The 12790-nt window shown below is 46.4% G+C and overlaps 1 protein-coding gene across 2 annotated transcripts in view; it reads left to right on the plus strand.

Moving 5' to 3' along the window:
- diaph2 (diaphanous-related formin 2) overlaps positions 1 to 12790 on the plus strand; it is a 328038-nt gene that overhangs the window by 175310 nt on the left and 139938 nt on the right. For both annotated transcript variants that reach the window (XM_062476107.1, XM_062476108.1), the window contains 2 exons: positions 8898 to 8996; positions 12293 to 12387. In XM_062476107.1, the coding sequence (XP_062332091.1) occupies positions 8898 to 8996; positions 12293 to 12387 (194 nt within the window). The remainder of the gene's footprint in view (positions 1 to 8897; positions 8997 to 12292; positions 12388 to 12790) is intronic.

Below are 12790 nucleotides of genomic sequence, written 5' to 3' on the forward strand. Positions count from 1 at the left end.
ACACGGAGGAAGCTGTTACAGCCTCAATCACACATCTCAACCCAGCCCAGGTCCCCTACCTCACTATAGACTCAGCACTCAACGCCTGTCAAGAATTGTTTATTATAAGCTGGAGGGGAGTTTTTTTGTTGTTGTTGTTTTGCAAGCAGCCACAGCTGTCTGTATATGGGATTGTGGACTTACAATTATACTGTGCCTATCTTTCCCTAGCGTAGTTGATTCTATGGGATAAGCCTATTGCAGCTAACAAGCGTGGCGCCTCTCTGCCTGAAATGGAATAGTCATTTTACCCTCCTCTTCCTTATCCTTCAGCAAACCTTGACATTTTCCTTTGCCGACATGTGAAGTATTTCTTAAGTCCTTTCACACCTTCATAGACAAATTGGATCAACCTATCGGTTAACCTTCAAGAGAAGGGATAATACTACTGCACATTTCTAAAACATAAATCTTGTAACGCTGAGCTGCAGCCCATCAGCTTGTTCCTCCAGTGACAAAGCTTCATGTCACATCTTTCCTTGGAGCTTTCAACAGAAAACCAGAAGCAACCTTTCCCTCGGTGTGAGAAGAAGAAAAAAAAGACAATAAACAAGTTTTACAAACAGTGGAACGAAAAGAAGCCCGGTAGGTTGACATGCTGACACTCTCAGATCAATGTCACTCAGTAAACACTCATGAAGTGCAGTCACACAACTGATGTCACCACAACACCGGTGCACAGGAAGTGATGTTTGAAGAGCCAATTACGACTTCAATACGAGCAGGACAGGATGCTGGCAGCATCTACAGAGGTAGCTTCCCAGCAGTCATTATATATATCTAGCAGGGAGGCTGTCTGAGGCATCAGGGAGGGTTTGAACCTCAGGACTAGTGGACGTAAACATGACCCGAAGGGGACGCAGGTCAGAGATGGAGGCGGCGAGGAAGAAACAAACAAACTATGATGAAACTACAGACTCCTTCTGTTCGGAATATAAATGGACCTTCACTCCTTCTCTCTCTGCTCCCTTGGTGTTTTGGATCATGTCGTCATTCTGAAATGTGTAGGGAGGGATGATGAAAGAGAGAAAAAAGAAAAGGCTGTGTGGGAAACTGAGAGGTCAGAGTAGGTTCTGTCAGTTGAAAGATGAACAGAATGGAGGCTCGTTGCAAAGAATCCAAAGCAGGTTCGTAATGAATTAAAGATAAAGGGAACTCAACTTATTATTATATCAATGAGGACCATTCAGCAACTTTTGTCAGCATGCAATCCTCCCTTTAAATAATTGACTGCTACAGACTATTTCCAAATAAATCTTGAAGAGTGTGGATGGACATTCTAAAGCTGTGCAGATGATAGGTCCATGGGTCTGGTGAGGCTGTGTTTCCAGCTCCCTCCAGTCCTTCTTCACTGCATTCTGTAATTCTATGGCAGACCTTGGACCTGTGTACAGGGAGACCAGTTGAGGTAATAGAGACTATAGGGATGCCAGTTATCCTGCCAGGAGACCCTCCCCCACCAAACTCTAATCTCCTCCCACCATGAGTAGAGAGACCAAAGTTAGGCTGTGAGCTACTCCGCCAACTTCCCACTACCACCCAACACGGCCTCCGCCCTAATGGACACTGAGTGCAGTGGTCCGAAACCCCGGCCGTGCCTCTCCTCCACTCAGATGCGATGGGTCACAGCGGGCTACCCCGGCACAACCGGAGAACAGGTTCCTGGAGCTTATCGTCTGTCAAGCCCAATCCTTAGGATGCCCCCAGGAATCCTGCTTTCCTCGCCAATTTAGCAGGAATTTAGCAGGGCGGTCCATAGCCTTCACACTCTCGCTCTCTTCAGACAAATGAGGTGGAGATGTGGACAGATGAAGGTAATTTGCCTAAGGATGTTTAGGCTTTGGTCAGCTTCAGTTGCCATTTGATGAGATCCACGTAGCCGTCGCTGTTTACATCTCCCTTGAATATGTCTTAGTCAATATGTTGTCACTGTTTCTATATTTGGGTGTGTAACGCTCAGTGCTCTCTGGCAACCTTCCATTCAGATCATATCACTTCTGTTTCTCCATCTCATCTGAAGGCTAGCCCTGTGGGCTGTGCTGGGGGACATTTGGGAGTCTGGAGATTACTCCTGGTGGGTCAGACATTAGTAATGTTCTGGCATCTGCGATGTGAGTGCATCCCTGGATGACTGGGATCCAAGAGAGCAGTCATGGCTGGATGACTCCTGAGCCATTCCAGGGTGATTCCCACTGGACGCTACCCGACTCCTCTACACGCAGGTCACAGTTTGGGGTCATGTAATGGCAGCGTCGTGGGTTACTGCTTAGGATCTGCGTGCCTTCATTCCATACAGAATCGATGGAACAGCTAACAGTGACCTTCTGGTGACTGACATCTCTTAGGTTCTCAGGTCAGTGGCTCTGGTCAGATATGGAGATAGAGGGAGAAACAGAGAGAGAAAGAAAGATAACATTTGTGAGTGAAGAAAAGGCTCCAAGCCCAGCTGTGTGTGTGTGTGTGTGCAGGCGGGGGTTGGGCCTCTCCCCTCATATTGAAACCATTACCGTGGCTGGGGTCAGTGTGTCACACGAGGGAACACCTAGTTCCTTTCCAACGCCCCCCTATGCTGGGTCTGCAAACACCAGCTGCACTGAGAGACAGAGAGAGACAGAAAGATAATTTAGAGACCATAAAATAGAGCACAGTTGACCTTGCACAGACCGACAGTTGAATACGCTGAGAGACAAGCATTCAAGCACACGAGCAAACGCAGATGTAACACAAACACAGACGAGCCCATCTCTCTCTCGTTCTCTTTATTTCTCTCTATCGCTCTCACATGCACAGACTCACAAACACTCACCACGCCCATATTTTGCGCGTGCTTTCCCTCTACCTGACCCTCACCAGTGAGGGCACACATACTCCATGATTTCCATCATTATCATTAGCAGGCACTTCCCTATCTCCCTGTTATCATTAGGCATGATGATGATTGCACGGACGGTAGCTCCTCCTCTCCCCCAGCTCTCATTCTAATGGCCTCACCTTGGTATCACCGCCCCTGACATGCCAAGGTCAAGCATGGCAGCGTCACGCTGTTATTCAAATGCCTGGACCAGTTAGTGCTCTCAGAGCCAGATGCTCTCAGAGCCCAGATTCTACCTGTCCAGTCCACAGACAGGCAGGCATGTTTTATCCGACTCCCTGGTCAACAACAACCATGCATTCCCCAGAGCTTGCCCAAAAGGGTTTCCCTAACGATAGATGTGCGTGCGTGTTGGTGTTGCTGCTTCTTGCATTCTGTGCGTGTCACATTACATGATCAACGCATGCTCATCGTATTCTCATGATGGAGATACATTCTTAATGTACACTCAACATTTGGAAATATGAAAATATTAACCTTTATCTGGGTTAGTTGTATATCTATAGTAGCCTGTAAATCCAGACACTTTTTTTATTGACTGGCCTTATTCGATCAATAGTGGTTTGCTATCCCCAAAGAAAAAGAAACAATTTCAGGTGCCTGAGTGAAAGAGAAAAAAAGATTGCCATTTTCAGAGCAGGAGCACGCTTTTGAGATCCTAGATTGAGGGAGGAGTGGAGAGAGGGGTTTACATCCAGACGGTAAATTGGCTTGGGGTTGAGCGAGAGACCTCTGTTTAGCCCGTAGTCAATGGGAAAAATTGGTCACAGCTGGAATTCAGTGGTCAAATGGTGTTTTCAAACCTTGAGTGTGATCTCTATTTTAGGAGGTCCCGCTGGTTATTCAAGGTGCAATTTGGGACGGTCAACCACCACACCCTGTACCTAGTCAAAAGGCATTTAGTACCCTGCTAGTCTACTAACCCCCGCTCTTTTCTCTCTTTTCGTTTTTCACTTCATACATTTTTACTCGCCCACAAAACTCCCCCACACATTGACCCTGACCTTTGGTGGAGGATTTCACCATCTGTGTTCAGTTTTCACTGGTGAAAATGAAAGAGATACAGTGCTTCAAAGTCAACAGGCCCTGAAACATGGCAGGGTAGTGTACTCTAGGAGATTTAACTGCCATTACAAAACTTCTCAGTGACTCAAAGGAAGAAAACATTTATTTGGCAATACTATTGCCAAATCAAAGCTGGGTTCACAGACAACAATAATGAGTTCCACATTGCCTCATTGTAGCCACTCATTCCCACCTGTTAGACACACAGCCATAGTGTATATCAAATAAAAAACACCAATGTTATATAGCTGACCATCATGCTTTGTGTGCTTTGTGTTTGCTCCATTTGTTCAGACCAAAACATTATCCCTTGAGAAAGTTACTCCTGTGTACCATAATGGGTCATAACCACAAACACTTTTAAATATTCTACTGAAATTCAATGGAAAGCCTAACATTAGAGTACTGTTTGTCTTAAAAGTATCTGAGAACATGGACTTTCTTTTCCTAGCAGGTTCTCTGGCCATGTCGTCATACTCAATGAGTTGTCAAGTGTTGCACATCCCTGTCTGCTACTGCTATGTATTACAGCAGCACTGTAACATGTCTCTACTTCCTTCCAGCCTGTCTGCTTCTGAGAGGCTGGCAGTTGAAGTAGCTCAATCCACATCATGGGTCCCAAAAAGACATGAACATGTATTGCATGGATGGACAGCCAGACTCCAACCATGTATTTTCCACCATTTACTGTACTTTTAAATGTGTTTGTAGAAGTCCTGTCATTGTTTCTCTTGCTGTTCCAAAAGCCCCTCCCCACATTGCTCGTGGCTTGCCGCACTGGGACTGGTGCTGGCGGAATTGAACACGGTTGTGTTTAGCTTGCTAATACCCTCGACTCCTCTGGCCATCTTTAGGGAGATATCACATGGCAGAGAACCAGCACAACTAAGGCGGGCCAGTAAACAGACTGAGCGCCCGAGTGTTGGAGTTCTTTGGTATCAGGAGGCCCCACAGGGCTAAGCTCCATCCAAAACTCACATACAAGGCTAACACAGACGCCAAGGCAGCATTCAAGGGCCAATCATTTTTCTAGTGGGTGTATTTATGTATTTCGTTTTTCAATAATATCCCTCCCCTGCTTTTTGGCTTTTAGCAGTCTCTATCTGTCACTCCCCCTTCCTGTGATCATGAAATGTAAGTATTATTCTGGACCAGGATGGACTTACATTCATGTGGTTATCTTGGCAACAGTTGATGTCTTATGTTATTGATGAAACATGATTGTGAAACACGGTTTTCTTCTTGAAAATGTCTTTCCTCCCTATTCAAGATTTAGAGTTTCAACAAATCGCTGTGAAATACTGACTATTTATATCACCCTGGCACATTCCTCTTGTCTGACTCGCATGGTCAAGATCAACCGGAGAATGGTATCTCCTATGTGTTTTGTGAGCCATCTGGTCCTACTTTTAGCAACTTACCACGTTTCCTCTGAACACCATAGCAGGACAAGCTGCTCTGAAGACATTTGTTTGTATTCCAATCCTATTTGCTTCCTGCCTGTGCTCAGTGTGTCTTTACCCAACATTAATATATTGGTGTAATAGGGGTTCTCCATAAAAACTTAACGAGCCATCTGCACTTATTTTTATTGTTTGTCGTTGTTTCAATGGAAGCTTGTTGCTGGGAGGCTCAGCTTGCAGTCATTTCCAACATGTCCAGATAGAAGCGTCAGGCCTCTCCCCTGCTCACTATAAAACAGTCTGAGCGAGCAAGAGACAGACACTCTCACATCCGTGCTAAGTGCTCATTTTTCGTGTCCAGGGACAAAGTAAATAAATTAACAATAATAATCGCTGGTGCTCCTCACTGTTATTAATTTGTGATTAAGATTGCATTATCCCCATGTGCTAGCCTGAAAGCCTGTCAAACAAACGATACATCTTGACGAGACACTGGTCCGGCCTTTGATTGTTTGTGACAGCTTCAGCAAACCTGCCGGCTGCCAATTTCACCCTCTTCCTCCGCCCACTAGAAACAGTGATCCTCTAAGTGGATGCATGTGAGATTGCATTAACAAATACCGGCTGTGCAAAAGAGGGATGGTAATGTTGTCAGAGTATTATGTTTTAGCCATTGGACGGCTCGTAAAACACGTTTGATTTTGGCAATTGGTTCTTATCGACTGTCAGGCCAACCTCTCTTGGGGAGGTTGAGTGGTTAAAGCTTCCTTGGCAAGCAAGGCAACTTGGAAAACCTTCCTTTTCTTCCTCTGATTTCCGTGCTTGTTTTTCTCCGAGATAAAAAGGATGCACATGACAAGTGAAAACGAGGCGTTCGTCTCTCAGTTAAAGTTCCAACCTGGAACATAGTTGTTTGTGGTACTTAATATATTTATGCCGAACCATCTGGTTTTCACCATCCACCTAAAGTTATCCTGCCGTTCATCTCCTGTACCCAGAGCCATGCCGGCCCTCTGAGTGAGTACAAACCCTCCTGGACCTGCTTCTCCACAGCACTGGGGAAGCGTGAGGGAGATGCGCGGCATAATTGAATCAGTCGGCATGGAGCAGATAGCAGCCAACACCTTCCCCCAACGCTCCTCAGGGCCCCCGGCGGGGCAGCAGGGATCATGATGGGATGCTATCAGATCCTGGAATATCTGTTTTACATTAGCAGAGGCTCTTGCTCTCCGCTTAATTTGAGTTGGCGGCGCAGCCTCTTGTGGGAGGAGGGAAGGTGGGGGCCGTGGGGAGGGAGGGGAGGACAGCTGAGGAGCTGATGTGCAGATCGGGAGTCTTGCTGACAGTGTGAGGCCCCCAGGTGGGCCGTCCAGCTAGGGGGTAGGGAGGGTGGGGCATGGGGGTTGGCGGGGGTGCTGTTTGGACATCGATATGGATGGACTTCTCCACTCCTAAAACAAGCACATATGTCCACAGGGGGAGATCAGTGTTTCCTGATGTTTTTATTTTCTCTGGGAATCTTGTTTCTTTGTCTGGGCGTCTCTCCTCGAGAGAAGCCCAGCGAGGGAGCTGGACCCCTGCCACCACGCTGAGTAGAAACACACTCGGCACATGTTCCGCCTCCACCAACTGCCTACACACATGACCCAGGGCATTGCTGGTCTGTGATGTCATCATCAGAGGATCTGTCACCAAACTCTCCATGGTAACTGGGTGGTCTGAGCAGTGTTGGGTAACTATGACCTAGTTGACAGTCCACTTGGGATGTTATTACCCCGAAGCAATAACATGAAATCTTCCACAGGCTTGTAGAATCAAGGGACACATGAAGTCATATCTCCAGATTGTTCTCACAATCTCGCAATTTTTCTTCCCGCGGAACTGTTCCTGTTACAGTGTTATTTTCTGCACTGAAAGTATAACAATACCTCCATGTCCTCATCAAACTTTGATGATTTTTCTTTTTAACAGGTTTTTCAAGCACCTCGTTCCCATTATTATTTTAACACCCACGTGTCCAATTTCCAATGCCTCACTTTTCGCACTCAAAAAGAATTGGACAGCCAGTCCTAATTTAGCACCCTTCAGACAGTTTTGACCAGTCCAACATCTCACTCACGCTCCACAAACCCACTAGGGAACACTTTCATCAACTGCCTTCTTAAAGTTTGCCCCATGAATCGGGCTCTGTTAGGCCTCTTACTGAAGTGTGGGAACGGGAGTAGCCTGAGAGCTCCTCACAATGCTGGTTCAACTCCTCCTCCGAATATGATGTGGTGAGGTTAAACCACCCCACTGTCACGGCTGAGCAGACATCTCCAGGTTCCTCCACCGTGTATAAACAGTGTGATCCCCCCAGTCATGTGTCGACAGCACGTCGGAGTCTGCCTGGCGCCTCCAGCCTTTCTTCTCCTCTTGGCTCTGGAGATGCTACCTCTTTGATTGTTTCTTCAAATATGCAGATAGTTCCAGGGGAGCGGGTTGTTTGTTCTAGATTTCCTGGGAGACTCCCACCTTGGGCTTAAATAAATAGAGGAGTTGTGATGATTAGCGTTGAGGAGCGCTTGCAGCTCCCAGAAGCCATCAGGAGGTAGATGAGGAGGAGGAGGAGGAGGAGGGGGGATGAGGAGGGGGGAACCAAGGAGTCTTCCCTCCTTCTGCTGCTGTTGCTACACCTGAGTATACACAAACATGCACCGTACCCCTCCCTTCCCTGTCCTCCTCCTCTTCCTTCTCTTCCTCTTCCCCTCATTCCTATCAGTTTTCTCCCTGGGGCTGGCTCCTAAGAAACTGTGCTCTCTGATAGTGAGCTAATTTGTTTTAGGGGTGTCAGAGCTATGTGTGTGTGTGTGCAAGTACAGTACACACACACACACACATGTGTTTCTAAGCCCATCTATGGACAGTTAAGAGGCTGATTAGCTGACACATAGTGTAAAGAATCACCCTGACTCACTGTCATGGAGATAGAGTCCTTGTCCAACACGTATGGTATTAATGCAGGCTGTGTGCTCAGCCAAGCAGTAGTGTGTGTACCGCTCTCCAGGATTACGGCGAGAACACAATTATCTCCTTGGCTTTGGGAAGCTGACAGACTGAGCCTTTGGGAAGAGGCTGTGTTTGTCAACTATCTACTCAACTCATCTATCTCTCTCTCTGGCTCTCTCTCTCTCTGTGTCTCTCTCTCTCTCTATGGCTCTCTTTCTCTCTCTCACCCACACACACACACACGTCTAAGGCTGGATGACCGAATGAATCAATGTCTGCCCCCTCCTTATAAAAACCTACATGTTCATGGCTCCTATATGTGAAGTGGTCTCTTGGGTATCAAACCCATCTGCTGTATTCTTAGGTACCTTTCTGATTTACATGTGTGACGGCAACAAATCAGTTCAAGAAAATGCCATAGGAGAACTACAATGTAGCAGGGATGATGTTATTGCCATCTATGATACCCTCTACACAGCTATGCCCATATTTGATAGATTGTCTTTCTCTTTTCTTTTTTTCTGATGTAGTGAAAAAGGACGTGGTGGAGACGGATGACAGGATGACGCAATTCAAGAAAAAAGCCAAGGAGCTGCGGATTCTGGACCAGAAGACGGCTCAGAATCTTTGTAAGTCTTTTTACCGCCCTGTATCCACCTGTGTCCGACCATGCAGGGCCACTTGTCCCAGCAGGTTAGTTACTGTTACACCTCATTTGTGATAATGGGCCTAAATGACCACTAAAGTGTCATGCCAGCAATGCTCCTCACATAGTAGTTGCAGATTCCAAACTTCTGTTAGCTGGTCAACCTGTTTCTCAATGCTAGTTATGGCAAGCATTTTTTGTTTTTGTTTTTTCTACAACCATGCTTAACATTGTTGCTTAACATGCAAACAAGGTCTCAACTGGGATATTGTTCTGGCCATGCCATGTCGGTACATGTTTTATTACATTTGTTGGCAGTAGTTCAAGGGTCACGGCTGCCACACATGGCTTCAGTACGAGCCTCTGCTCTGGTGTAACCTGTGTACCAAACGAGAGAGGGCACCAGGCGCTGGCGTGGAGGGTTCTTTGCGACAGCAGCATCAGCAGGTGTGGACCATATGCTGGAGCTTACGCCATGGCGTCTGGCCACGGCCCTGACCTCTGGCCACGGCCCTGACCTCTGTTGCCGGGCTGGCACATAAGGAGGCGGGGCTTGTTTGGGCCACAGCCACATCCTCCCCTGGTTGCCGGATCAGTTATTTACAAAAGGGTTTGCCTCCTGGGTGCCTTCCATCGTATCGACAGGTCCTGGTAGTTTTGCGCACACACAAACACTCCGATCCATTCCTCGTGTCCCTCCCTCGGTGCCATCTCCACAAGGTATGAGGATGAATTAATTTAGTTGCCGTGGAGAAGACTTCTGGTGATTGATGAGCAGTTCACGAGAGGCCTGTTTTTATTGTGCCCCCACCCTTACTGGTCTGGTGCGTTGCTGTGGATATCCCTTACCTTAGACATGCCATATCTCTAGTATCACCCCATGAAATATTCATGGTAAATGCTAAAAGAACAGGTCACCAAACCATCCTTCTGGTTTATCCCTGTTTGTGTTTCTTTTTTACCGGAAGAGCACTGGGGATCTGCAACAGAATACATCAACAGAAGATGAATACATTCATGGTTGGGAGATGAATCTCGGTGGTGTTGTTGAGGAATACACAGGCATAGCGAGGTGGGGATATGTCAAAAATATGCAGAGGGAAAATATTTCCCCCCCACCCCCCACACACACACACGGCATTCTGGCTGATAGCAGTCATGTCGTCTGAGGACTGTCAGTGCCTTACATCACACGTATCTGACAGGTGAATGATATCATCAGTGCAAACAGTTGGGGTGTATATGTCAAGTGTTGTGGAAGAGGGGATTTATTTTGATTGGGTGAGCATGAGGAAAGGGGGGGGGGTTGTGTCTTCATGCATGTGTGTACATAAGTGTGTGTGCATGCGTGTGATAGCTATGGTCTAATTTAGGCTAGTTAATGGAGGGTGCTGATTGTGAAAAGATAGAAGGATGATGTCCAGATTTTCCATGGAGTTTTATTAAGTTAAAAGGTGTAGTCAGTCAGTTTCTTGGACAGTGATTAGACACTGAGTCAGCATTGTTTTGGAAAACAACTCCTTCATCTCCACCTCCGCTGCATGATCCTCAAGCCTTATTCAACTCTGTGGAGATTTCCTAAACATGTTTTTCTTTTTTTCTAACTACCCTGGGAACTGGGTGGGGAGTCCAGCTGAAACAATAGATATGTCTGGTCTAAATCTGCAGAGTGGGGATAGAGAGAGAATCAGGGTGATCCTACCATGGAAAGGTATTACCCCCCTATCAAACACATATACAAACTCAACTCACATGGAACAAATCACTGATTTAACACTGATGTTGTATTGCTAACACAATTCCCCTAGCAATATCACATAATGTACTATATTATAGAAAACACAGCATAATTTGATTTCAGATCATATACCAACATAGAAGAACCACCATTATGATACATTGATGGACATGGTGTTTCTGTGTGGTTCAATGGCTCGCTTCCTCCTGTCTTTAAATCATGATCTATTGGCCAAACAAGAGATAATGTATTCCTTGTTTTCCAAGGCTGTTCAAAGTTCAGTGGTTGCTGATAGATTTATTATGAATGCCAAGGCATTGCGGCAATAAGTTGCAATACATTAGTGAATGCATCTGGCATCTGTCATGGCAAAACTTGTTGAAAGAAAAGTCATATCTCACTCAGAGCAAATATGTAAATTATGCTAATGATTTGAACAGTTGAGCCAAAAACTTTTTCATTCATAATTTCATCATTTCTGACTGTTATTTGAGATGTTTCACCATCTCAACCTCTTCTCACACAGATACATAAGCAGACAAGCATGGGTACACACCCCCACAAACACACCCACATCCATCCGCCCACCCACACACACAAACGCACACACGCACACGTAGGTGTTTCATTCTTACTCATCACACCAAGTCAATGCCAAACCATTGCTCATGCACTGTTAAGCCACTGATATAAAGGTAATTATTGGTTGCTTGTCACTATTGCATTGCAGCCATCTTGAGTGTAAGTGATATCACACCTATATGTAAACAGTTTAGCTATACTAAAACTGGAATTCTAGTTATGAAACAGATCCTGACTCATCGGTCTATTCCCTTGTGTCTCTTAAAAACTTTTGATACTTTTTGGATGTACTTATGTCTCCCCAACCCCCTCCCCATCCCCACCCACCCCCCACCCCCATCCTGGTGCCTGCCCGTCAGAGTTGAGGAGGGGGCCTGTCAGGTGTCTCCGCGCTACAGCAGAGCAGCTGTGGAGACACTCCTCCAGCTCATTACCACACCTCCGCCGGCGCCTCACACCTGGTCTAGCCAGCGGTCCCACCTGAGGCGCCCACCTGGCCGCTCGCACAGTTGCCTGTCTCTCCTGCTTGCCATCCAGCACTTCTCCTCATGTCCCTCACACACTCGACGTGCTAACAAGATGCTGCCCGTTTTCCATTTTGCGTCAACCTGAGGTTCTGCGATGATGTTGCTTACCTGCCATTTTGTGCGTGTCTTGTCTGCACCTGTGGTGTAACAAAAGGTTCCAGGTTGACATTCCAGATTTCTATTTGGTAAATGGTTTTCCCAGAATGGCTGTCATTTCACTGGCTTCCATTGTTAGCTGCACATTTTGATGTTTGTTTTGTGTCCGGCGCAACACAAACAATCATTTTGAAGACTTGAATCACTTTTTTTAAAGTGTCAACTTTGGTCTTTGGTGATCTGTGGCGTTGTGAGCACTGCAGGGTCTCTCTGAGCCTGCCCGTCTAATAAAAACGAGAGGAGAAAATGACTCCTCTTTCGTTTCTATCACAACAGCAATTTTCCTGGGATCGTTCCGCCTGCCTTATGAGGAGATCCGTGCCATCGTGCTCGAGGTGGACGAGGAGAGACTGAGTGAATCACTGATCCAGGTGAGTCGAATCTATGTGGGTGTTGTGTGTATGTTAATCCCTCTGTGTTTGTGTATGTTAATTTTTCAGTGTGTTCGTGTGTGCTCCTTTGTGCTCAGACATGCATGTGGAATTTATTATGTCGTACCTTTGTGTGCTACGTCTGGTGGGTAGCCTAGTGACCCGCTTTTGAAGCACAGCCGGTTTTTCTAGATTCACCCCCTTTCTCATAGACCTCAGAGACGTCCATTCATTCACTGATAATAGATGGCCTGGGACATGGCTTGGCAAACTCCCCTAGCTCCACCCTTCTTTCTCCTGCCCTTTGTCTTCAACATGATGGATGGTCTTCTAAAGGGTCCCTATTTAGACAGTGCTTCTGTATCCCTTGTCTCCGAGAATACGATAATTGCAAAAGGGGTTG

The sequence above is a fragment of the Osmerus eperlanus genome, chromosome 13, assembly GCF_963692335.1.
Source record: "Osmerus eperlanus chromosome 13, fOsmEpe2.1, whole genome shotgun sequence".
In the NCBI taxonomy this organism is placed as follows: Eukaryota; Metazoa; Chordata; class Actinopteri; order Osmeriformes; family Osmeridae; genus Osmerus; species Osmerus eperlanus.